General features: G+C 42.7%; 2 protein-coding genes across 2 annotated transcripts; one reads left to right on the top strand and one right to left on the bottom strand.

Moving 5' to 3' along the window:
• tprn (taperin) lies at nucleotides 1-24,166 on the top strand. The gene is made up of 4 exons (XM_029516552.1): nucleotides 1-2,327; nucleotides 18,434-18,635; nucleotides 20,050-20,174; nucleotides 20,648-24,166. Exons 1-4 carry the CDS (start codon nucleotides 129-131, stop codon nucleotides 20,708-20,710), a joined length of 2,589 nt encoding a protein of 862 aa, XP_029372412.1. The 5' UTR covers nucleotides 1-128; the 3' UTR covers nucleotides 20,711-24,166.
• On the bottom strand, nucleotides 23,025-26,888 carry ssna1 (Sjogren syndrome nuclear autoantigen 1). The gene is made up of 3 exons (XM_029516553.1): nucleotides 26,662-26,888; nucleotides 25,741-25,940; nucleotides 23,025-24,504 (listed from the first exon to the last, which is right to left on the bottom strand). The coding sequence occupies exons 1-3, from the start codon at nucleotides 26,711-26,713 to the stop codon at nucleotides 24,412-24,414; spliced, it is 345 nt and encodes a 114-aa protein (XP_029372413.1). The 5' UTR covers nucleotides 26,714-26,888; the 3' UTR covers nucleotides 23,025-24,411.

Genomic DNA, 26,888 nt, shown 5'->3' with positions numbered 1-26,888 from the left:
TGAGCGGTGATCGGTGCCGCAGGTACAGTCAGAGCCGGATACAGGGTTAAAAGCCGCAGCGGACCGCGGCTACACCGCCTCGGAGCCTGCCTCTGTTCCTCCTGATCCCCTCCACACTGCCCTCCGCGATGTCCGGCGGGGGAGAGGTGCGCGTCCTACGCCAAGAGGCTGGGCAAGAGAGCCCGAGGATGCCGGCCTGGAAGCGAGAGATCCTGGAGAGGAGGAAGGCGAAGGGCGGCGGGTCGGGGGGAGCCGGTTCCGCGGAGACGAGCCCCGGCGGTGCGGGCCCGCAGCGGCTCAACGGGGAAATAACGGGAAATGTGAACGGTAGCAGCAGCAGCGGCGGCGGCGGCGGAGGACCCAAGGCGGACGGTGGACCGAGCGGCGGGTCCGGGCGGAACTACACCATCACCACGGCCAGCCAGCACTTCTCCAACAACAAAGAGACGCGACCGGCCGCAGCTGAGAGGGCGACGCCGAGGGAGGAGGACAGGCAGGAGAGCTTAGTGCTGCAGGAGAGCCTGGGCCCGCTGGAGGAGAACCCGTTCATCAAGCTGGAGAAGGAGCGGAGGAGGCGACAGGACCGAGAAAACGCCGCCCGTCCGGTCCAGCACATCCTGGAGCTGTACGGCAGCGTGCCCGGTATACGGACTATCCGTGCAGAGAACATCATCATAATCGAATCAGATCCAGATTACTTTCCTGAAGCTGCAGGGGTGAAACCCGGCTCCAAGTGGCAGCAGAACGGGGTCAGTAGTTACAGCTCTCTGAACGACCTCCTGGACCAGAGAGGGAGCGCTGTAACCGAGATAAGAGCCAAGGAAGTGGTCATTTATGACACCACGTTAAGCAAGAGTGAGGAGAATTTGAGCACCCTGGGCCGCCCTGATCATGAAGTCCCATCCTATGAGACAGGGGAGAGCCAGGGCAGGGTTAGTCGGATGCTGCAGAAGTTTGACAGCAACTATGGGAAGCTCCAGAAGAAGTCCCACAGCACAGAGAACCTACTGGACCTGGATTGTAGTGCCAGCGGCCGGCCAAGACTCTGGCCCAAGCCACAGCCAGATCTGGTGCCAAAGCCCAGGCCAGGCCTGTCGGCCAGCAGCCCATCATCACCTGTCTTCCAGAGTCCCTGCTCTTCCAAACCAAGGCAGCAGCCTGTTGCCTCTGAGCCAGGCAGCCCCCAGTGCCTCACTGGGTCCCCACAGTCTGTGTCTTCCTTTCGTCAAAGGTTTGAGGAGAGTGGGGGCCGTGGCATGGCTGTTGTCCCCAAAGATGAGCCAGACAGGGGGTTGACCAAGCCCACCAGGGAGAGAGACTGGGAAGGCACTGAGGTGCCACCCAAACCTAAGGTGCCATGCTCTCCGGAGACTCGTCATGCCCGTGCCGAGACCCCCTCAAGCCCCATCTCATCCAAAGTGGCACAGTCCTCGCCTGATTTTGAGATCCGTCCCTCTCCAAAGCCAGACCTCGACTGCATCCCTGATGGGGACACCCAGGCCCGTGCCCTCGCAAACCTGCGCCTGCAGTCCCGAAATTCTTTCACAGTGATACCCAAACGTCATCTTGGTGCCTCATCTGCAACAAGCAATGTAGCACCATCTGGCTCCATGAAGTCTTCCCCCACCCACAGTGTGGCTGAGGTGTCCACATCTGGCGTGCCAACTTCCCACACATCTACACCGACTCTGACACCCTCAAGGAGGAAGGAGGAGAAGGAGCAGGAAGAGAAAGAGGTGGAGAGGGCAGTAAGGCCATCCAAACCAGACCCACAACCTTCTGCTGCCACAAGTCGTGCACCTCCTCCAACATCAGAACCTTTGCCTCCATCTCCCACCCTCAGCCCAGCTCCTTCTACACCACCTGCCCCCTCTTCACCCCCCTTTTCTCCAGCCGTCCCTTCTTCCCCTTCTTTCTCTCCACCTGTCCCATCTCCCATTCCATCAGAATCTCCTGTCCACTCCACCCCAGCTGCAGAACAACCTCCTGTGGATCACCTCCCGGTAACAAACATAGACGACATTGAGGTGGAGCCCCCACAGCGCATTCCTGTTCCCAGCCCCATGGTGCAGAGGAGGAAGGGGAACACCTTTACTGTGGTGCCTAAACGTAGGGTGGAAATGGAGGCCCAGCCGGGCTCACCTGAGCCCCAGCAGGAAGTGGTAACTGACGCCCCAGCGGAGTCCACACCCACCCAGGCTCCCTATGCTCAGCTGGGCTCCCTGCTGAAGAAGCGTTACCCCGCTGTAGAAGAGATTGAGGTCATCGGTGGGTACCTCTCCCTCGCAAAGTCCTGCCTCTCCAAAACTGGCTCCACTGGCAAGAAGGTGAGAACAAACTTTGTGGCTTTATCAACATCTTTTACGATTGTGCTCTAGGTATGTTGGGAGAAGAGTGTAGTGAAGAAAAGATCAATTAAATAGTTGAACAATTTTGATCATAAATTGTTTTTCAAGTCATACAGTGCTTAAAAAGAGCAGAATTTCTGGTTCTTCTCCAGTTTATATCACTTTGAACTGAAGATCTTTGGGTGATGTGAAGACATTGCCTTCGACTCTGAGCATCTTTTGATATTTGTGACATTTTAAAGACCAACCAATTACTGACTTGATCAAAACTTCAAGGGATCAATAAGAAATCATTACTCATTTCCAGATTATTATTCTTCAGCCTAAGTAAACGTGTCAACAATGCAGTGCTGTTATTGTCATAGTGCTGCTGTATTATTGAGTCCTTGTAATCTTATGCAGAGCGTGTGCCAAATCTTCTCAGGGGGATCATTGAAGTTTCCTCTGTTCTAAATTTGGAAGTTGAGCACAGCAAAGTTTGTGTCTTTCTTTCATCTTCATCTCTGTCACTGTTCTTTAAACAACACTCTTCACCTGTGCTTTTGGAGGACTCTAACAGTCTGGCCTCATTATGTTTAATCTTCACAGTTCCATTCGTCTGTGTGCGTGCACACATGTATACATGCATACATTTGCTGCCTTAAGTCTCAACATCCAATCACATGACCAGCTCTCAGCACCTCAATGTATAAGTGGATTAAAAGTGTGTGTTTACGCAGCCACTTGTAAGAAAACAGTGTTTTGTTTTGTTTTTTCCCCCCCTCCTGTGGCTTGCCGTCCCACAAAAGCATGTTTTTTGTTGTAGTGTGTATTATTGGGTTAGGTGGCTCTTCAAGCCCATTGACCGAACAATCTCATCAAGGCTGTATTCACCTCTCAGGATTTGGCAGGGGGGATCCAGGCCATCTCTGACCTGTCCCAGAGTTTGAGGAACACATTAGGTGTTTGTTTTTTTTTTTCAGTTTAGTACATCTGTATTTTAATAAAAAGTTGCGATATCCCCAGGCATGATCCTAAGTCATAATTAAATGTTGGCAAATTATTTGGGCATCACTGTTATCTCACAACACTATCAGATATTTTGCTGTTTCTTGGTGAAGGTCTTGCTGTGAATTGCTCCTGTTTCATTTGTATTAGGGATTAATTAAATATCAGAGCATGTTTTCAATTAATTTTGCGAGTGCCGGAGGCTGTTATGAGACGCTGTTCTGGATCATCCTGTGTGAGGAGAATTATTCTCAGCATGTTGGTGTTTACGTTGCTGTGGTATCTGTAAAGGAGAGGGAGCCAGCGATTGCAGCCAGTGGCATGATTTTCTTTTACCTTGCATGATACATTTCAGGAAGCTGTTTTATTGTTTTGGCAGCTATTCAATCTAGGCCAGTGTCTCAGCCTCTCACATATTGGCCCACAGACCTGTTTCCTTGACCTAGTCTGCTGTAATCCTCTGGTCTCCAAGTAAATCCAGCTAGCTCTTACAATCAGGCCAAGAAACTCAGCCCAATCCAGATTTTATCAAGTGTAAACTCTGCAGCCATCTAGAGTTAATACAGTCCCATTGAAGCCATTATCAACTCTAGTACAGCAAAGAGGACTTAAAAAATAATAACCCAGCATGTAGAAATGAGTTTGAAAAATATTGCCCTTACATCTCCGATTACATTATATAGTTTTGTGAAATGAAAACATCATATTTAAATAAAAAAAGGTTTATATTTCCCAAAATTAGTTATCCAAAGAAAGTGCAGGTTTGCCTTTTTGAGACATACTCCTAACAGCATCATTGAAAAATCTCAACATATAGCCTTAATTCTGAATAAAACAATTTGTCTACCTCTGTAAATGGTTCATTATTCTTTTTAAAAGGGAAATGTTTGGCCTTTGTGAGGCATTTTCTTAACATTTTACTGATATTCAACTCCTTGTATGTAGGGTCAGTGGAAAGAGCAGGATTGTAACGAGACTTTAAAATAAAGTTTCTGCGGGTTGGAGCGGAACTTGCCTGCACATCACGATTTATAATGATGGATATTCATGCTGCAAGCTTGTTTCTGTGACCTCGTTGTGGTGCACACGATTTTATTGTGAGCTCATGTGCATGTAGACAGGCAGGGAGCGTGGCCATGAGATGTGTCCTGTCCTTTGTCCTTGTTGATCACAAACCAAACACTTTCTCCCATTGTTGTCTGTCTGTTCTTCTTGGTCATCATCAGTGCCCAGATTTGTTTCTTTTTTTTTTTTTTTTTTTTTCATTTTCTTTTCTTTTCTGGGCAGGGCTGCACAAGCAATTACAAAGGCATCGAGGCTCGGCCCGGCCTGTATAATTTGTGTGGAATTTTTTTCAGTGCCGCTTCAGTGTGAGAGCAGCCTCTGAGAATGGCCTCAGCTTGGCGTTCTGGTCTGGGATTGGCTTTTTTGAGTGCTCTATTTCCTAAATCCACCCCCCCCCCCCCCCCCCCCTTTTTTTTTACGAGGAAGTTGGCGAGAAAAGAATGTTCCATATGCACATCAGGACTCAAGAACCAAAGCAGATCATCATCAACTCTTCCTCTAGATTTTCCAAAAATATTTTCTCTGTCCACTCTCTCTCTTTAGCTGCACAATCTGATCCTGAGCACTGTCCTGAATTGTATGAGTGCTGAATGCTGGGCCACATCCAGCACACTTTATTTGTACCCTCATGTTTACCGCTTCACATGCACCACTCTGCTTTGTTTTCTTCCTCCTTTGCCCACAGAGCACTTCTTTATTCATGTGCGGTGGTGGTTAATAAGGCCTGTCCTTTTAGCTTCCAGCTTCCTGTGATCTCCTCCTCTGTATTGGGGAAGGAATTGTGGAAGAGCTATGTAGGTCAAGTGCAGCTTCGTGTACCGCAACACTCCTGCATTTGCATAAAATCAACCGGGGCTTTCTAGTGAAATATAGGGGCCAGGAATGACTCCATTTCCATTTACAGTTTGATTGGATTGAGCTCCCCAGACTTCTTGCTGGCAGGATTGACAAATATTTTTTTTCTTCATTTCTTCATGGTAGATGCTGCCACTCTTTATGGAGGAGAAGTGCAGCTGGCGACATGGGTGGGGGCGGAGTGGTTTGTTGTTGAAGTATTTGCTCCCTGTGACTAGTTATTATGGGAAAACGGAGACAGACCCATGTGTTTCATCCAGAGAGAGATTTTCAGGCACACCCCGCCTTTTTCTTTTACTAGCATTTCTGTATATTCACACAGAGGAACTACTTAGACTACTCACTTTTAATTTGCTGGATATTTATGTGTAATTGTGATCATTCTGTAAAGCTAATAATGAGCTTTAGTGAGAGGATGATGTGTTTGTTATTGAAAATGGTGATTACTCAGATGAGTGGTGATTATTGTAATGGAAGTTGATGTAAAATTGGGTTGGATATCAGTGTGTTCAGTTCCTTAAATAAGCACAAGACTTTCACTGAACTAATTGTCCTAATAAATGCTTTGACATTAACCCTGTTTGGTACAGATCCGACACACTAAACTTCAGATTGTTTTTTCATTAAAGCCGACTGTAAAAGCAGCTACTCAGTTGAAGCAGTATGCATTTAGTGCCACCATAACCAAGATCCATTAAGCTAGAATGTCTCAAGGTTTCACACTGAGATGAGTTATTTGGAAAATATTTCAGCTAATTCCAGCTGAGATTTTTGATAAAAGTAACTGACAATCTTATAGAAATCCCAAAATATAGATTTGAATGTGCAGGATGTATGATCGAAATGTCTAGATTCTGCCACTTCAATTGACTTTGAACAAATACAGCATCAGGACAATATCAATCTATACCATGAGTGGATGAATGTGTAAGGTGGATTATTATTCTCTTTTTTGAGGCCTGGTGCAAGGTCATGGTTTCTGATCTTTCATCTCCTTAAATAAATATAAAGTGTTCCATTATCACAGCTCACTCTATGGTGATGGATCCACTAATACCAGTTTTGCTGGCTGTGAAGCACTATTGAACATGGATACCTGGACCCATTTGATATCACTGCAAGCTCCAGAGAAGATAATCATATAAGGTGGAGTGCATTCACTTACTGGCAGTTAATGGTATCCTGTAGGTCCAGGTCCAGACCAGTTTTTATGGTGCATTATCGACTATCAAATCAAAAGTGTGACTGCTCTTCCTCAATACTGTTTATATCAAAGTCATGTTTGTGCAGCAGTGAATATCATCTTCCACTTTTGTGCATGAACGTCATATGTTTCCTTCATCTTTGCTAATTTTTTTTTTTTTTTTCCATGGTTAAATGTCATACATGCAGCAGGTTAAAAATACCCAAACCTAAACTGTTAAAAGCTCTGGGTAACACAGGAAGGCCAAAGAAAGGGCACACTCCTACATTTACATTGTGCGCCTGGGCTACAGGTGTGAAAGTCCATTGTGTTTAATTATTTACCACCCAGCAGACATTCCCCATATCTCCTCTTATGCTTCCTGAAACCTACCACCACACCCCCTTGCTTTTAAAACATAAAGTTTCCTTTCAAAATAAAAGCCAACCCACCATAATGCTGTGCCTTTCTCTTCCTTTGTTGAGGCTGAGGTGAAGGTACAGAAGGAGGTCAGAGGGAAGTGATAAAAGTTCCCAAGAATCTAAGGGTAATGGTCAGTAAACTGTATAAATGTATTGTTTCCAATTATGTTTATTACATTACAGATCATAAAATAGCAGATCTTATCCTAATGAATATGAAGTTATATCCTGAGCTGCCTAGTAGACACAAAGTGTTTGTACATTCCCGGAGTGTCTTAGTTTGTAGAAGAGAATGGTCTGTGTCCAGGCATATATAAGGAATGAAGTAGTCTTAACATTTTCGGGCAGGAGGCACATGTATGGAATTGGTTTTCCACTGACTGTAATCACCACATGAAGTTGTTTTGAGAAATTTGCTAGCAAAGCTTCCTTATTCACACATCCTGCAGACACAGTGCAACATTAGCATTTATTTGGAGGTCACTGATCTAACTTCTCAGTAACTGTGGTTACAAGTGAGCTGCTAACCATGTCTGTTATTTATCAAAGAAATGCTTTCTTTTTAAAATTTATTTATTTATTTATTTATTTGCTAAAGCAAAACATTGATCTTAAAGAGGCAAGTATTTTTCTTAGAGCCGATATTAGAGACGATATTTTGTCATTTGACATTTTTCACTAGACTTCAACATTGAGTCACAGTCCCACCAGCAACTTTTGAAACATAAACATGTCTTTGTATCACACAGTTTGTCACAGTAGAGAGGTGCTACTTCTGTTTTCATTACTGATATAGCTGGTGGTGAAAATTTGGTTTCCTCTTAACAAGCTTGTCATTTTGTCCGGGGGCACTGTGACTGTAGACACACAATCTGTGAGCGTGCAGACATGCTCAGTTTCTGCATAAACACCCACATATGAAAACACAGGTTTCCCACACAGCCTTCAGGCACATGTGCTACCCTGCAAAGTCGCTGTAATTAGAATTCAGCCAGCAAAGCCGCACTATCATAGTCATGTTTAATTCAGTGTGTGCGTGAGTGTCTTTTGAGTGCATGAGTAACAAGATGAAGAGACTAAAGGCAGGGGATGTTGAAAGACGGGACTTTTGGAAAGTTTAAAAAAAGAAACAGGTAAAAGCCACAGAGTTTTAATAGCTGTAATGTGTTTCCACCATCTGTTTTGACAAATGCAAAGCACAGTGGGCCATATAGGCCTTTATGTGATGCCTTTTGCACCATAATGTAAATTTTATTCAAATACTTTCTGCATAGAGGTTGCATCTGATCCGCTTGAATTTTTCATGTTAGCAAGCCTTTGCCGAGGGCCTGAGATATACACCAGGGAGGTGATATTTCTGTTTTTGTTTTTGTATACTCTATCATCATGTGAACCGTTCTTGTGCTTAGTAAGCTGCTTTTATATGTGAAAGCTCCCATGTTTGTCTGTCTGACTGTCTGTCTCCACCTCTACTCTCCCATTTCCCTCTGTCACATATCCATGGCGCCTGTCGCCACGGCAACACGAGCCACGGCCATTCTATCCTATCATTAGGAGACCGGGATAAGGACACACACTCTGTCTTGTCTCTCTCACACACAAACACACACACACATATATACTCTGTGACGTCACTGTTGATGTCGTAGATTGTGTTATTGGTGGACACACAGCTTCTATGAGGATCTGGGGGTCTAATAAAGATATTTGAATGAGTTTCTTAGTGAGCTTGCTCTGTAATCAGCAGAGCTAAATCAGTGTTTCTGTGGGTGGAGAAGCAAACATCTCTGATGTTTAATGGAGGACTTATGTTATGAGTATGCCTTCAAGAAGCCCAGTGTGAAGCCAAGGTCAGTTATTCCAGCACAGGGTTGTAAAAGGCCCCAGACATGCCTGTTTTCATTTGGTCACTTGTCTGTGCATCAGCTCTTGCTTCTATCATCTTATCTTGCCCCCTAGTACCACTAGAAACAAATATTATTTGAAGAACTCTTCAATATAGCAATGAAAGTAATGTGACCAGAAAAAATACTGAGCCGGTCATTTTATGGTTCTTTTTTTTTTTTTAAGCTGAAAAACATCTTTGCCTACGTGTATTGCAGTTTCTTTTTATTTACTGTACAGATTGACATACCAATACTGGCATTAGGGACTGTACAGGAAAAAAATGCATCACTCCATGCACTCCACTTTTAAGCACATCATCATACAGTATCTATATCCTAAACCACTAATTCAGTGTCTACTGAGCATAAAACAGCAGGGAGTCTCCCAGTGAGCTGGAAGTACAGCTCCTTGGAAAAAGATGACTGTAAAACAACCCAAGCTTTAAGCACACACAGGTCAACTTTCGGAGAAATCCCCTCTTTGCTTTTTAGAAGATGAATATCAGCCTGGTCCCTCAGCAGAGAGATCTGTAAGCACATAGACTGAAAGTTAGTAGAAACTGCTAGCCTTGCTTTGTCAATTCTCAATGCTTGAAAACTCATTTTTCCTTTGATATGCTTCTTTTCAAATTGCTTGTCCTGTCTTCGTGTGTATGTAAGATGTAGAAATGGAAAATGAGATGTGGTGTTAAAAACAATGAGCTTGCAGCCAGGAGCCATTGGTTCTCCAACAACAGTGTTTGAAATTGAAAGTTGTATTTTCCCCCCTTGACAGAAATTATCTTTGGCTTAAACTATTCTAAGTGGCTAAGAAATAACATAGCATAACAATCATATCATATCAAACCTTTACCGCCTGCAGAAAATCAACAGAATGATGCACTATTTCCAACATCCTGGTTCTGATACTTCTGTCTTGAACGTGCACACCATTCTTCCTTCCTGCCTTCTTTGGCATGACGCATTTTTTCTGTCACCCTCCTCGACACTGTGTGGTTCATTGACTCATCTTTGACCCTAAGTTCGCTGAAACAACAGTCTTATCACTTCTCTAAATCCAATTAAGTATGCTACCACGCACATCCAGCTCAGCTATGGACTGATGTGAGATGCACCCTTGGGCTTTATGGCTGGGCTTTTGTAACTGCTGTCAGTGGATGATGGAGCCATTGACAGTGTTTGCAGGACTGTCTGAAAATCAGGGCATTATAATGTAGCATACAAAAGTTGGCCATTAACCTAAAATAGTTCCACTACTTAAAAAGTAAGAAATCACAGTTAAAATGTGCAGCTGTGCAGGATCCTGTGCTGTCTTTTACTCTCACAGTTGTTTCTCAGGCACAGCCGACCATTCATACTTTCAGACGTGAACTTTTTATGTATTAAACTCGCTAAATGCTCAACAATGACGATGCAATGAGGAAATAGATTGCGATCTCCACCCTGCTGGACTCGCCTTAGAGTCCTGCATTTACGCTAGTCAGTGCCAGGTCATTCTAATCAACAGTATTGTTCTCACATGGGAGGAAATATGGAAACATCTCCCCTTTCCAGTCTGCTAATGCTCTTGGTACAAACTGGTTTGGGAAATGTGTCTCTTCATTCATCAGTTAGACGACACAAAGGCACATGCACATGGTTATACTTACACAGGGTTACAAAGAGCATACTATTATAGTCATGACTCACACAATCGTGGGACATAGCAGCGTAAACAATCATTTATACATTTGGCACTCCTTGGTGCGCTTTCCACCAGCCCACACTGCGAGTACCAACCACCTACACGAGTGGAGAGATAATTCAGTTATATCAGTGTTGTTAAAGTTGTATCGCTCGAAAGGTTTCTGCCTTAGTGCTGAACTGCTGAAGCTCGTTCTTGATGAGAAGGCTGACGACACCCACACGAGAGCATGTTTATTGTTGACCCGAATCTCTGCTACACCTTTTTAGCAGGGGGTGGACGTGGACATTGCAAGATTGAATCCCTGCATCCAACCACTTATTTGCTTTGCTGACTGCTTTGCGAGTTCATTGAAGGAAACTTGCGTCTAATTTCAGCATCCTACTGCTGGCACTCAGCAATTACTCATGATTTCTGTAAATAATGTGCTTGTATGATTATTGTGCCAGACCAGCGAACACAAGCTAGAGATTTATTCCTCATGTTAAGTGTACTGGAACTGCAGGAAAGGTTGTCATACAGTCAGAAACAAATGAAGACACCTCTTTAATGAAAGCATTTTTCATTGTACTAACGATAACTGTAGCTGGTGACTCATTACAGAAATATATTGTTTATATAATTCATCTATATTATTGCTACACATGGATTGGATTGAATAATAATAGTTACCACAGTTTTAATTGGAGATAGTTTTAATAAAGAGACTCTTGATCAAAATGACAGTTTTTGTGGTGAAGACATTTTACAGATACAGCTGTTGTTCTGTTTCCATATAATATATGACACAACAAAAAATAGAAAGAGGAAAAAAGAGCAACCTATAAAATCTCACATCAGTTTTCTCTTCACTCCAGCACAGTGAAGAGGCACACGCCACATGCTTTGCTTGAGTACACGTAGGGTTTATTGGCTCTTTCTTCAGGCGCTAATGCAGCTGCAGCTCAACCTCTCAGCCGGCTCACTGTGATGCTGTTCTAATATTATCAACACGGCTGGAGATTAGCTCTAATCAGGCACCTCGACTGGCTCCTTCGAACCACAACACACCTGTAATTCTTTCAGTGCTCTTTTAATTTTGCACTGTATTTTTGTCGGAGGATTTGATTTAATGTATGTATTTCTTTGCACTACAGGCATGTGATACCTTTTCTACGCACACTGTATATGAGAAGGTGTGCCAGTAGCACACCACACCCTGGGCCACCTGGACATTCTAAATATAGGAACGCACTTTAAAGAGATGCACACCCAGGCAGACGCACAGCATTTATACACCGCTGTCCACAGCTGTTGCAAGAGCTGCCCTACTGTGCCAAAGTTTCACTCACTTACTCATTCATCTTGTACTGCTTATCTGTTTCTGGGTAGTGGGGGCTGCTGGAGCCAATCCCAGCTCCCTCTGGGTGAGGGCGGAGTACACCCTGGACACGTCTCCAATCCATCACAGGGCCAAAACACAGAGACAGACGGAGACCAACAACCACTCACACTGAGACCTACAAACAATTTACGGTCACCAGTTAACCCAAACATGATGTCTTTGTACAGTGAGAGGAAACCCATGCAGGCACGGGGAGAACATGCAAACTCCGCCCAGAAAGGCCCCAGGCCGGGAACCGAACCTAACCTGTGCCCTTTTTGTTGTGGGGCAACTAGCAATAACAACTATGCCGGTGTGCTGCCCCGACCAAAGTTTCAAGCTTGGCCGGGGCAGCACACTGGTTCCTGCTCCTGTTCCTGTTGCGTCCATTCAACATGAACCACTTTTCACCAAATGAGGGCACGCCATGCTGGGTGGCCTGGAAAAAATTCCTGGCGCTACTCTCATCTCACCAATTGGCCAAGGCACATTGATGAGGACATAATCTCATCTGCTGACTCTCTTCCTCTTCTCATACTCACTTTTTGCGTATCTTTCCACCATCTCTCCTCGTGCCTCCTCCACAACAACTTGCAAACAACAAATAGATTTGTGAGAGGAACTTGGGGAATAAAATTCAGTAGAAACATTTATTGACTCAGTGCTGTATCTTCCCCTGTCTGATGTGTTGAAGCTGCTGCAGAAACTCTCAGCTCCGCAGACAAGCACAGTCCTGACAGGATGCTTTCATTTTCTACTGAGCTTCAAATTTACCCTTTTTTCAAAGCAGCCAAGTCTTCATTAGTGCTGAAGTGGTTCTACTTGCTTGTGTGAACAAGTAATATTTTCTTCTCTTTCTTCTTTTGTTTCTCCCTTTTGACCTGTTTTGTATAAACAGGTCAAAAGGGAAAAAAGGTTCCACCAAAACAAGAAAGAAAAGAATATAGATATCATTCCATCTTTTGTAGTGTCCGACAGCACAGATTTGTTGACTCGATTAGCCCTGTTTATCAGACCTGACATGGTTCTCACCATCTCTAAATCAAAGACAATAATTAAACATAATTGGTTCTTAATTTTGGCACCAAGACAGCATAGTGGTTAGCTATGCTGTTGCCCCGAAACAAGAAGGTCACAGGTTCGGTTCCCAGCCTGGGGCCTTTCTGTGAAGAGTTTGCATGTTCTCCCTGTGCCTGCGTGGGTTTCCTCCTACCATCCAAAGACATCATGTTTGGGTTAACAGGTGACTCTAAATTGTCCGTAGGTCTGACTGTGAGTGGCTGCTTGTCACCGTCTGTCTCTGTGTGTTGGCCCTGTCAAAGCTCCTTTGGAAACACAAACTCAGAATTCTCCTTTAGTTGTATTACAACAATGAATTATTTTTAAAGCTCATCAGCTCCAAGAATGAATCATATGGGTACTTGTGATAAGCTACTCTAATATGTCACTTTCTACAAAACCAGTGTTTTTCCACTTTATATTATTTTCACGCAAGATGATTCATACTTTCAGTTAACCACATATACACACACTGCAATACATTGTCAGTCTTCAAGATCATAATTCAAAACCAAAATAATTAGTCAATGCCTGAGCATCTTGTCTGAGCAGTCTGGTGAATGTAAGGGACGGCAGGCCTGAGTTGGGCCCCTGTTGGCCCGTCCCATTGCCTGAGGATGGAAGCCAAATCACTTCTGCCTTTGTGAAGGTCTTAAAGCCCTAGTGCTGAAATGTGGTGTGTGTGTGTGTGTGTGTGTGTGTGTGTGTGTGTGTGTGTGTGTGTGTGTGTGTGTGTGTGTGTGTGTGTGTGTGTGTGTGTGTGTGTGTGTGTGTGTGTGTGTGTGTGTGTGTGTGTGTGTGTGTGTGTGTGTGTGTGTGTGTGTGTGTGTGTGTGTGCACGTTAGTGTGGCTGCAGGATTGTTCTCTGGCTCTCTATCTCTCTCTCATGCCCAGGTGGATGCTCAACCCCCTGATACAGATGCTCAGCCTTCACCTGATCAGAGACCAGTGACTTTTGGCTTTAGTTTTTTTTTTTTTTTTTTTTTTTAATTAATAAAAGCCTTTTCTATTCTAAGCAAGTGCGACTCCAGCACTCTTCTTTCATTTTGTTTAGTATTCTTTTCAATCCTGGTTTTTCTTATATTTTGTTGTCCTCCCCTCCATACCCCTGGACAACCAGGGAGGTAACAGAAGACTTTTCATCTCCTCTAGATGAAAAAGACTCACAATTGAAACTAAAACATGAGCAGCAGCAGCAGGCAAGGAGAGCTACACCAGAGACATAATCACATTTTTTTCTTTTCCTCTAAATCGGATTGATGCTTCAGATAAACAGCTGAAATGTAGAGTCAGAGATAGGCCGGCAACAAATGCACTACAGACAAGTCTCATGTAACAAGTGTCTAATTTTAGAGAAAAGTGAAAGACAGAGAAAGGAGAAGTGAACCCAGCAGCTAAGTCTGATTTATTGATGGTCTTGCTCTAGGCATCAGTTGAATTCCTTCAGGACAGGATGCCAGGTTAGCGAGGAAGTGCTGTTTTGTGGTGTAAGTTTTAACACAGGAACTAAAAAAGGAAGCTGTGGGGAAGGTAGCTAAAAATAGACAATGTCTGTGACAGAGGGTTCTTTTAAAGATGGTACCACAGTGCCTAGGCCTGCATTTGTACACAAGATTTGATTTGTATTGTGCATTGTGCTGTTTGTACGGCAACATGCTAATATTTTCATCTGGTCCACTACTCTACTATTCTACTATTTCTCAGAGGAAAATTGTGTTTATAGTGTGTACTGCAACTCAACATCTATATGCATTTCTCTGTCAATTGTCTAACTACCAGTGTAGGTTGATGGTATTTTTTTTAGAGATATCTGAAGTGATTCAAATTTGGTGAATTAGTAACCAGCTAAAGCTAAAGGCTGTCTGTGCTGTCAGGGTTCACAGATCCGCAAGCCCTTGTCCTCCACAGTGCCACCTGACACGAATATCAACGAGGAAGCAAACTATTCCAACTCCTCACTGTTTTTTTCCCCCCACTTTATTGTTCTAATTTAGATATTGGCAACTGTCTGATTGTGTTTATATGACTTGGAACTAGACTTCTGTCCATTTTCATTGAACTATGTCAACCTCAGATGTCATCAAGCCTTGGACAGGGTTGTAGATAGAAACCAGGGATTGACTGAAGATTCTATCTTGTAGACTCCTCCTGAATCTGTGTTTTCCTGTCTTCAATGTTTGTCTGTATTATTTGGACCCTAAACTTTAATCTTTAGAGGCTTGTCCTGAATTTTAAAACCCTAGTCCTGAGTCTTTAATCTACAGGTCTGTGTTCTGAATGTGTGGGCCATCTGTAGCCCTTCATCTGGAATTTGTCTGTCCACATATCTTTGTTTAAATCTGTAGTCCAGAAGTGAAGGGCTTTTATCACCGGTCCGTAGGCCCTCATCTTGAATCTGTCGACCTTTGTTCTTGTTGACTGTAATTTGTTGGCCACCATTTGGAAGCTACTGATTCTTGTACCATCATCCTTATACTATATATGCCTATCCAGAATCCACAGTCTTTAGTCTATAGGCTCTTTAGTTGATGTGTAGACCACTGTCTTGAATCTATTATTTACCCTCAACTGACATCTAGTTCTGCACCCTGAGTCTGCAGACACCACCATTTACAAACATTTCTTTTAATCTACAATCCTGAAGCTCTGCTCTTCAGTGTATACACCTTTACTTTGAACCTCTATGTTTTCAGATTTAAGAGCTCTCATTTGCAATCTATAGATTTTGGTTGTAATCTGCCATCATTCTTGAATCTGTAGATCTTTTCAGAACTCTTTCATTCCTTCTTTCACATGTGGGAGACCTTCAGTCTTTACAATCTCATGGTCTAGGCATAAGTTCTCATTTTGATTTTAGTGATCCTTGTCCATAATCTATAGTCTCTCATTTTGAATAGTTTAAATCTGGAATGGAATCTGTAAACGCATGTCTGTCAGATCTTTATACTCTAGTCTCTAATGTATAGACTCAGTTCTCTAAACTGTAGGTCAACCTCGCTTTAGTGTATATCTGTAACCTTTATTCTTAAAAGGCTTTAGTCAGTCATTTTATCAGATGCTGTTTTGGTTCTACAAAATAGAAATGTGTGAAATGCCTTTTTTCCCCTTTTTGGACAACATTGAAATACATTCATTTGATTCACTATTAATACTGTTTTAATTCTTACTCCAATAATGACTACTGGTTTGATTTCTGAGTTCTTATTTTCAGAAATGGGATTTTAAAATAGTTATAGCATTCTTAAAAGTGAATGCAGACTCACTGACATACTGCATGTTTCAGCCTGCAAAAAAGGACCTGTCCACCATCATAAACCTGAACATAGTTACCGGATGGATGATAAAAACTAATCAAGGAAGTGAAATAATAATTCAGTGAAATTTGTACCCAGTGTGTCATGAATGGTCTTGAGTCTTGGCGTTGCTGGCTTGTGGCCTTGTGATGCAGATTAGGGCAGCTTTAGATCATGTCCTACACAGTAGACAGAGCCAGGTACAGTATGTTAAGAGCAGTCAGCTGACGACCCCAGGGAAGACATGGACAAACCTGCTGTTAGACATTTGTATGGGCTGTGATCTCCTTGGCAACCCAAGAGGACTAAAGCTTTTGCAGTTTGAAGCGCCCATGTGTGGCTGCAACACATAGATAGTAGCTTATTATAAACCATTACTGGTCCTCCTGTCACCTTAACTGCGGACTGCACCAAATGAAGCCATTGATACACTGGTGGAAAAATAATCTCTGTTTTGAAAGGGGGTCAAGAAAAGTGAGCAGCAACTAAAAGAAAAGCATGGGCAAACTTTGTTTTTGCAGGAACCTTTCTTTAAAGGCGTGTGATGTCTCCTTTAAGAACAACCATCTGACAGCTAAAACCACCAAGCTCTCCAGCTGCACCGTTGCTCTTTTTGTTGGATTACACCTTGAAGGAAAGTGGAAGAGCCCGTCTCACTCCTCAGATTGTTGTAGACCAGTGAAGCAATTCCAGAGGGACATGACTTAGAGCAGACGTTCTGAAATGATCAATCACAGGCCCCAGAGCTCCTGGAAGGCTTCCACCTGTCATGCTGAGAGGACGCACCAAGTACAGTACAGGCAGCCGCTGACGGGTCGAAACAAACTGCACAATTAAAAGCTCTGCTGAATAAATTATGAGGAAGTCCATTCATGTTGATCTAATCTGGCCTTAACACAGTGCCAGCAAAGGGCTGAGACATGTGACGATGTTAATTACACTGCCATGGGGAAGTAATGACCTGTCAATGTTTAGCCTGCTCATAAAATACAGCCATCTTGAAGAAAAGTGACATCAGTATTTTGTTGAAATCTCTGCTCAAACATGAGAAAGCCACCAATGCTTTGAAATCTGGGTTGATGGCTTTAAGGTTTGGCCTTATTCAACAGCCAATTCAGTAAGTAAACAGTCAACAGTAGGTTTGTTTGCTTTGTAAACAAATCTGGCTTGTAAACAGAGAGCTGGCCTGCGGAGACCATAAATTGCTACCTAGGGCTCCTCACTTACAAGCAGAATTTGAACTAAAACTTGCAAAACATTCTTACTTCTTCTTTTATCACAATGAAATGTTTATAATAATTTAAGTATTTAAAGATGGATGTTCTCTATGTAGTATAGATCCCAGAAATATGAGGATGTGGAATTTACTGTCAGTGCAGTACTTGAGACATTTTTGGGCTCTAATAAAGTTGCTAATTTTGGTTCATTGTGAAAACTGAAAAAGATCCACCACGCTAGCTTTATTTCTCAGATGTGGTCATCATCAGTGCTGAGGCATCATGTGGGATTTGGACATCTTCTGGGGTCAAATCCAGTGTCAGATACGAGGTGAAGTCAGTACCGAAGAGCCTCAAAGCATCGTTCTATCCAATTCCCATCGTGGAGCAACTCCATTGGTTGCAAAAATAAGGCAGATTTTATTGAACTCTATGTGAAAATACCCTAATTCTCACCTGATTTGTTAGCTCAACGAAACATATCCCAAATTAGTTTTTGGCCTCAGTCTCTTGTCTGAAGTCTTCAATGCAACATGTTATTATTTTATTTTTTTTAGGGGTTCAGTTTAAAGGAAAATACACCATAAAGCAGGAGATGTATTAGGTGGCAAGGCTACTCTGTGATTGATGGACTGCACCACTCAATCAGGATACTGTACAGAGCAGGTCAGATCTATCCCTCAATCAAAATTACAAACTGGGGCTCCAAAACAGTAGTTAACAAAGCGATGGGAGATGTCACATCAGGTTGACACTTGGACCCCAGGAAACTATTTTGGCTCAAAATCTCCTTTTCTTTGATGCCAGGCAGTTAGATTTTTAGAAATATAATATTCACTCCAGATCATGAACAGGCACCTGCCAGAACTAACAAACGCAGCCAGAATCCACAGTCATTTGGACATCGACTGGTGTTATCCTCGTTATGATGCCAATGAAGTAAAATATGGAACTAAGGGAAATCATTGTCACCGTGTATTTACAAACGGAGTGGAACAAATAATGTCTCTGTACTGTTTTGCCTAATCAAAGCAGTCTGATGAAAAGAAATATTATCTTTATCTTTTTCAGCTCAAAATCTCGTTCAACGAGTCGAGTCTCCAGAGTACTTATGAGTATCCGTCGGAGAGCAGCGTATGGGACAGTGGGGAGGAGGACGAGGAGGAGAACCAAGACAGGAAGATGGCAGACGAACAGCCAAGCATGGTGGGACGCATCCACATCCCTCGACCCAGCTTTACCAGCTCGCCTACGCACACGACCAACAGCAACGGTGAGTCAATGTGAAAGGAGCGGATGATGGAGGGGCGGGACAACAATACTAATACTAATACAAAGAGGAATCACTAGAAAGAAAGAAAAAAGTTGTTTTTGAAAGAGAAGTTACTACGTTAGTTTCTACGTCTTTGAAGGATGGAGGAAATTACAATGCACTTTCCACTTTACTTGTCAGCTCTCCCCCATGATGCATCATAGATGACCAAATAAAAATAGCCACACTATCTGGGCTGCTTCGCATTCATCTTGGTCTTGCAGTGTATATTTGTATATTTGAGAAGCTTAGCGTGTTTTATTTCTAATCAGTTTATAAATGGAAGTCTAAATCGAAGCACCAGCGTCAACATAGGAGCTGGGGCTGAGTGACGGAGATCATCTGTTCATTTTGTTTTCTTGTTTTGCAGTATTATAAACCTCTTTTTCTGTCCGCCATGTTTTCTTTGAGCTGCAGAGTTCAGCCATGGTCCCTCTTCTCTCTTTGTGTGAGAGTCAGTAGAAAACATTTTCTGTGTAACACTATGGTTATGAAACTAAATGGTCTTAAAGAAATGTATATTAATATCTTAATGACATGAAGTTTATTGAAAATGTATGATAAAATTGTGAATAGTAAAAGTAAAAGAGTTGTGTATTTGCTACAGTAGAAAAGGTTGAGCTGAAAATGAGAGAAACAAATAAATGTATTGATATTGAAGAGAAAAAAACTGACCAAAAAAGGGGGGCAAAAGTACTGAGGTCAGGCTGTTGCTCCTTTATGACCCCAGCACTTGTTTGCATGGTGCCAGTGTAACCTGGTGGAAAAGTTTGATGACTGAGACCCCTACTGGACAAAGACTGACTCCAACATTCATTCATTCATCTACTGATCATCCGTTTCTGAGTCGCAGGGGGTGCTGGAGCCAATCCCATCTCACGTTGCCCCACTGTTGAATCGCTACAAGGTGGCGGGTTCGGCTCCCAGCCTGGGGCCTCTCTGTGCAGAGTGTGCATGTTCTCCCCGTGTCTGCGTCACATTCCTCCTGGTACTCCGGTTTCCTCCCACCATCCAAAGACATCATGTTTGGGTTAATTGGTGACTCTAAATTGTCCGTAGATCTGAGTGTGAGTGTGACTGTGTGTTGGTCCACACACCTGTCCAGGGTGACCCCGCCCTCACCCAGTGTGAGCTGGGATTGGCTCCAGCACCCCCCGCCACCCGGAAACTGATAAGTAGTAGAAGATGAATGAAGGAATCCTCCAAATCAATGATATTTGTGGTAATAGTAAAATTATTGTCTGTGTATGTGCATAAAGGAAAGGGTGTAAAATCCTGATTGTTAAAATGATAATGGAGGAGGAAAATAAAATACCCGAGACAGCCCATATAGAAGACGAATGAATAATCGTGGTGATGTCTCTGTTATCTTCAGACCTTTCGAACTACATTCCCAAACACTCAGTGGACTTCAGTGCCTGGCAGGAGCACAAACATGACAACAGTGTTTACCAGGAAGACTCCACTTCCCAGCAGACTCAGATGACAGAGGAAGTTATGGTGAGAGAGAGCTCTTCTATTTAAGGCGTTTCCCAGTTTAACGAGTATGAGGTGTTACTGTCACTGTTCTGTGGAGCTAGTATGACATCCCAGTGTTGACTGTGTTACTTCATTTTACTCTGACAGTATAGATGTTTCCTGATTATGACCAGAGTGTTAGAGAGTAAGATCAAATTTGGAAATCGATCTAATAACTGTAGAGGCCCCGCCATTAAAATTTGTACCACGTCATAATTTACATCCATCTTCAAAATCTCTATTTCATCACACCCTCAATGAATCTATGAGCATTTGCTTGCTATTTAAAGAAACCCTGTTAAAAAACACAAAAATCACTGCACCTCAGGTGGAAGTATGTAGTGAGTATGGCTTAGCTGTTTTCATACATATCACCTCCTGAGCACTGGATGGAGGGACAGATGGACAGACGGACAGTGTCTCGCCAATGCTAACTGTGTGCCTTTTGTCCCCAGCTCACGCCGGCAGACAGCTCCTCCCTGTCTGACTACAGCAGTGAGCCTGCTCTCTACTTCTGATGGCTCGGACCAGTCAGCTGTACAGTAGCTCTACGGCATCACACTCCATGGGACCAGACTGCAGCCAGAAGACCAGACTGTCACACCTGGGCCTGACCTGCCTCCAGCTCTACACGCCAGCCATCTCCAAGCACATCTTTCTGATCAGAAAGGAATGATTGCGGGGATTATCTTTTTTTTTTTTTTTTTTTTTCTTATTGTTATTATAATTTTTTTAGTTTATTATGCTGGCTGATTTCCTGCCACGGTACCACAACATGCCACGTTACCAACTGCATATCAAGATCAGCACAATTTGTTGCCAGATGGCTGGTGTTTGATTCCAAACCTCTCTTTAACCTGACGCAACGAACCCAAAAACAGCTGGACTGTCTTTCCCCCTCTGACCTTGGACAGTTGATCTGTCAGCTTCCCTCCCTCCCCGTCCTCACTCAACAGGACGACTGCCAGCATCTAATCGATAGTGAACATCTGGAGAGACGTCTTGTCTTCCTCTTCAGACTCTGGGCAGAGTCCAGTAGGCTTCGTGTCTCTCCTGCTTCCAAGTCCACATCTCAGCTTCAACATTTGCCTTAGGTTCTTTAAGCAATGTTGGTGGGCAAAGGAGATTAAAGCAAGTGACCCCCTAACTCCTTAACAAACAGGAGGCTGCCAGGGCCCATGTGTACGTATCGCCACGGTGACAAAGTTCAGTGTTAGCATGGAAACATGTCATTATGATGTTCTCTAGAAGTGTAGGACCTGGAGGACCAGTCCACTTGCATCATACAGTAGATCAACAGCAGACTGAAATGTACAAAAACAAACAAAAAAAATGGTTAAAGGGTGCCACAATTTTAGTTAGGTTTTCTTTTTTCCTTTTTGTCTTTTTGCATGTTTTCATTTAAACCAACAGCTCTGTTGGCTCTATTACTGTAAAGCTTCTGTATGCCTTTTTAGTTTTGTACGTTTTCAGGCAAACTATGCTGTTCTAAAGCTGCTGGAGTCTTATCGACAAGCAAACTTCAACACAAAACCTCTTTGAGATGAGGGAGGAAACATATGCACCCTGGAAAAGCTCTCTGTCATTCAGTAGCAACTCTGATCCCTGATCAAATGCTTGAAAAAGTGACCTTGGCCAATAATGTCTGTATGTCCGTATTGCTGGTGACAAACAAAACATCATACTGTTGAATGTTTCTGTATATCCTCTATCAAGGTTATCTATGTCACATTTACCAAAAGGTGTTTGACCTTCTGACACCTTTTTTTTCTGGCTTCTTGTGTATTTATTCCTGCTTCAAGTTGAAGTTTGCATGTCTGAGACCTGTTCATGTACAAAAAGCATTTTTGTAAAGAAACCTATGGTGGTATGGAAGGAACCGGACGGGTCCAAACAGCCCCACCAGACTTTTTTGTTTATTCCAGTCGGACCTCATGTACTTTCACATTCCACAGCAAAGCAGTTGGTCTATTGAAGTAATGAAGGCAACAGTGGTTATGATTCATTCATAATATGGCATGTTTGTGAGAGCGATTGTGAGATTATGTGTTTAAAAGAATATGTAATGGTTTTTTTTTTATTATTAGAAGGGTTTTTTATACAACAATGCACCATGATTTTTTTTAATTTAATTTTTTTTTTTTTTTTTTTTTTTCAACTCACAATGCCAACTGATTAAAGTGTTGCTGTAAGGGCCTCACATTCATTCTTTACACTCCCAGGATCAAGTCTGCGGCCAGTATTGTTGTACAGTTTCCACCATATTTTCAGAAGTATGAAGATTAATTGCTTACTTGTCTTTTTTTTTTTTTTTAGTTTTCCAATCAGATGAGATTGGATCTTGCTGTTAGGAAATGAGATTGTGTCTTTTGTCTTTGTCCAATGAATTTAGGAATCATGTGTTTCGTCTGGAGTCTTGGATGTTGAGTGTCTTTTGCACTGTCATGCTTTTAGCTTTGTTTTGCACCTCATAAGAAGGAGCTGTGTCTGCGACGGAGGGAATGTGCACCTCAAAATCAGAAGTGCAGTTGAAGAGTTTGCACTCCAAACCATAGCCACTATCAACACCTGCTAGCATTTTGGAATAGAACTCTTCAGTTGCACTTAATGAATGCACTGCTGATGAATGCCATGTCCGTTTTTGTACTCTTTGTCGCAGCCTAGCATCTGAAGTCTTATGATTGTCGGCCTTGCTGCTGTGACCACATTAGTCTACACCCACACAGATTCATACTTCATGTTTGATCTAAAGTTACCTCAAAAATCCGTGCTCACATCCTTCATTGTCCCTGTTCATCAGATATATTACATACAGTGCTATCAGAAAACCATGATACTGTGTTTTAGAAGTTGAATGTATTTTTTAAACATTCCAGTTCCATTATAGTCCCATTTAATATAGAAGTATGAAACTCTACTAGACTCTTATGTAGACCATCATAGTCAACATTAAATCACATGCTGCATTATAAAATAGGGCTGGGTAAAATAATTGTTCCCATACAAGAATGATTTTTTTTTCTGTGCTTCTCTGGAAAACAAACAAGTCATTTTTAGTAAGTAAGAAATTAGATTTATCTTGTACACAAGCATCCAAACAAGTTTTCAAATTTATAACTGGCAAAGTTTGAGTTCACAATAAAAATTGCCAAATAAGTAACCAACATAAGAGATCAGAGCAAGTATTGTGCTCTGTACAAAAGACAATTGAGTTGAGTAATGAGGCACAATACTTGCCTTTCTAATGCATTGGAGACTTCAAATATTCTGTCCTTAATGCAGCGTGGCCAGTGAATTACAATAGTTTGATTAAGAGTCTAATTCCTTTTTCATACTATGAATAAATGAATGGAAACAAATGGTTGTTTAAATACCAGATAAAGCAGAAACCTGTATAGCATGTATCTGAAGATATTCAGCAGAAATGTGAATAACGTGGTTATGGAGCTAAAGCTTTCAAATGTATTTGTGTCTGTTTAATTTGGTTCATGACTCAGAGCTGCTGTGGAGCTGTGGTCACGATACACCTGTGGATCCATCAGTGGTAACTGCTGCCTTCGATTAACCAAACCCCAAACAGGACATGGACTCTTTGTGGGAATCTTTCTCCTCTCTGTCTTTCTGTGAACTGAAGGACTAAAGAGGCAGAATGAATTATAGGAAACTTTACTGACCGTCTTAATTGACACCAGCAAAAACTTTTTTGATGGCCATTACCAGCACATAGATACTTTCTCTCACTGCACTGTTTTCCCATCTGTCCCCTCTTGATGCGAAGTGAGCAGTTTGTGTTGGTCACACTGTAGCGGCTCTGTGGTAGAAGCTCCATTGCGTTCCCCTTTTACTTTTTCCCCCGTCTGTAAATCTACATTGCAGCAGATGTGCTTACTGTAAAGTTATTGTCAATGATTTGGGCAAATAAAAAATACAAAGTGATGTCATACTTGTATAAATGAAGCTCAATAAATAGAAGACTTGAACAAAAATGTGTCCTTTTGATCCTGGTAAATGCCAATTTAAGGTTGAAAACCTCACTCTTATTTCTGCAGGATCTGCCACTACAAGTGATGTTAAAAATCTGCACTGATGGTGTTGTGAGAAGCGCATTTATTGGAATAAACAATTGACAATGGTTTAGTGACAAACATCTTAAATAGTACGGTGTGGAGCATAAACCAGATTCAAAGCACAGAGTCAGAACAAGTGGACTTTCGTGCCATTAGTGCTCCTTCCTCCGAGGCTCAGTGGCTTTACCCAGGTTTCCTGCCTCCTGCTTCAGAACACTGAGGAGAGACTGGGAGCTTTCCAGGATCTATGGGAGCAACAAAAACAAGAAGATTGGATTGGATGTGCTGTATAGGAGGACAAGTAAAAACAGTGTGTATCTGATGTACAGCTGACAGTGTGCTGTGTACAGTGCATGTGACTTTAAAAAGGGTCCCAGTACTGCTGGACGCCTTGTTTTTTAATAAGAGCAGCTAAGGAGTGTGTTTGCAATGATTAGTGAGTATGCTTAGGGAGTTCAGCATCAGTAAGTGGGGTGTGCCTGTGTGAGATGAAACTGCTACAGAAAGACCACTGAGGTGCAACCCACAAAGAAAAATAATGGCTTATGGAAAAGCAGCAGAGCCAGTTCACCAGTCTTGTGACAATGCTGGCTAAAGCCCCGGCATGTTATCACCCATAATTAAACCCTTCAGTTATTAACAGGCTGCTCTGTCCTAAAAATTTGGAACCTTCAGATTTCATTTTCTGCCCCTGACTTAAACGCTTTAACTTGTGAGGCCTTTAATCTGAAATTCAATCTACACCACCTGGTCCAGTTGACTTGATACTGTGCCCAGACCCACTTAATTGTCACCTTCACTGCTGAGCTCTGTTGTTCTCACCTACTAAACGGCACCCTGTAAATAATGGCTGTTTGGCTAAGTTTGGCCCACGATAGCACAAAGGTTTGACTGTGTTTTGAGCCAGCAGGAACCACCCTTCTCTTCACCTCCAGCCACACAGCCACACTGGTTAGCTTGGCTGGCTCATATTATCCTAGCTGTACAAACTATGCCAACCTAAATATCATAATGCATAAAGGCAAACAAAATGAACACATTACAAAATATTCACCATTGGCATTTTTTAGAAACTGGATATGCAAGTTGAGGTCAATTATTAATTCACCTTAAAATAGTTAAAAAGTTAATTAATTAGTTCATTTGTAGGTTTTATAGAAAGTGAAAAGTTCTGTTGCAGTTTCAACTGTCTTGTTTTATTATAATAATAATAATAATAATGTCAATAGATAAACTTAACATACAATAAAAGAAATGGTGGATAGTGTAGTTGCAGTTAAAACCAGGTGGGTCTTAAGTCTGGACTTGGGAGAGAGTCAGAGTTTTGGATGAGTGGGGGCAGAGAAATTTGGTTTTGTCTAACCAAATGCCACAACAAACAAAAACAGTGACTTTTTTGTCGATCAACTGAACAGAGAGATTGTAGCAGCCAAACCTTTCCAAAACGTGGCTGATAGTTTAAACATTTAAGAGCCACACACCTTGGTGTACGCAGCCTCAGTCTCAGCGATGGTGCGATCAAAGGTGGCCCGGGCAGCAAGTCTTTGTGCCAGGCTCTCGTTGACTCTGCTCAGCTTCTCTGAGAGGACACGGATGTCATGCTGCAGCCGTTCCTTCTCCTCCTCCTCCTGCTTGATCTGACGGTTCAGCTCGTCCCGCTTGGAGCACAGCTCCTCGATACCTGACAAAGACAGACACACCAGAGGGGGGGCTTAGACAGCTGGGTAAACGAAACAAGCAGAAATAAAAGGTCTGTGATTTCTGAAACGTTATCAATGAATAGTTTTGGTCATGTAGTTTAAAAAGTCACTGCCTTAGAACATTTTTCAGTTATTTTACTCAGCCTTTTTTTTTGCCTTAAACTTATGAAGCCTTTTCCATACCCTTAAGTCCAGATTCATGAAGTCAATCTCATATGGTCAAATATATAGTACTATGTGTTTGCCTGTATAACCTCTTTAAGCACCCTGCTGTGTGCCAATGAAGACAACTCTTTCAGTACAGACAACTGGGGGTTTCTGACAATCCATACAAAGACCAGAAACAAAGTGAGCAGCGTGTTAATGTGTTTCATTCCCAGAGAGGTGTGTTCAGAAAAGCAGATCGAGTGGTGACAGAGACATGAAGCATCAGCCTGCAGACACCTTAATCTCCAGGCTAATCTGATCTGCAGATCCTCAGGGCTGCTGCTTTAAACACGTCAAAAACCAAAAGCTGATACGAGTGCAAGAAGTGGAGAAAGCGCGTTTAAAGCTAGATTTACATTTACACAGGAGAGGAAGACACACGTTTGTGGTTTTACAGCAAAAATCCGCCGAAGCCAAATGCCTGAAAGTGCTTTCATTTACAGCGGATCTTTAAAATGGTAATGACGTTTAAAAGAGGAAGTATAAGTGACTTACATTTGACCAGCTCATTGTTGTAGGTCTGCAGAGCAGCAGCTTGTTGGGTCATGTCTGACCGTCTGACGGAGACTCCCGGTCTGTCCCTGAGCTCCGGTACAGGGCCCGGACATCCACGCAGAGCCCCGGCTGTCCTCGGTGAAGAGTTTAAACCGAGGACCGGGAGCGGGTTTCCCGGACAACAGTTCGCACCGGATACAGCTCCGACTTGCCGCCCGACAGCAGGC

The sequence above is a fragment of the Echeneis naucrates genome, chromosome 12, assembly GCF_900963305.1.
Source record: "Echeneis naucrates chromosome 12, fEcheNa1.1, whole genome shotgun sequence".
Lineage (NCBI taxonomy): Eukaryota > Metazoa > Chordata > Actinopteri > Carangiformes > Echeneidae > Echeneis > Echeneis naucrates.
Note: the sequence above shows the minus strand (reverse complement) of the source record. Positions and strands in the feature narration are given on the sequence as shown.

What these genes read in the sequence shown, in the direction of transcription:
- tprn (XM_029516552.1), top strand. Translation starts at nt 129, where the DNA reads ATGTCCGGCGGGGGAGAGGTGCGCGTCCTACGCCAAGAGGCTGGGCAA. An exon ending in CTGGCTCCACTGGCAAGAAG is followed by an intron (nt 2,328 to 18,433) that starts GTGAGAACAAAC and finishes TATCTTTTTCAG; the next exon opens with CTCAAAATCTCGTTCAACGA. An exon ending in GCACACGACCAACAGCAACG is followed by an intron (nt 18,636 to 20,049) that starts GTGAGTCAATGT and finishes TGTTATCTTCAG; the next exon opens with ACCTTTCGAACTACATTCCC.
- ssna1 (XM_029516553.1), bottom strand. Translation starts at nt 26,713, where the DNA reads ATGACCCAACAAGCTGCTGCTCTGCAGACCTACAACAATGAGCTGGTC. An exon ending in CAACAATGAGCTGGTCAAAT is followed by an intron (nt 25,941 to 26,661) that starts GTAAGTCACTTA and finishes TGTCTTTGTCAG; the next exon opens with GTATCGAGGAGCTGTGCTCC. An exon ending in CTGAGGCTGCGTACACCAAG is followed by an intron (nt 24,505 to 25,740) that starts GTGTGTGGCTCT and finishes TTGCTCCCATAG; the next exon opens with ATCCTGGAAAGCTCCCAGTC.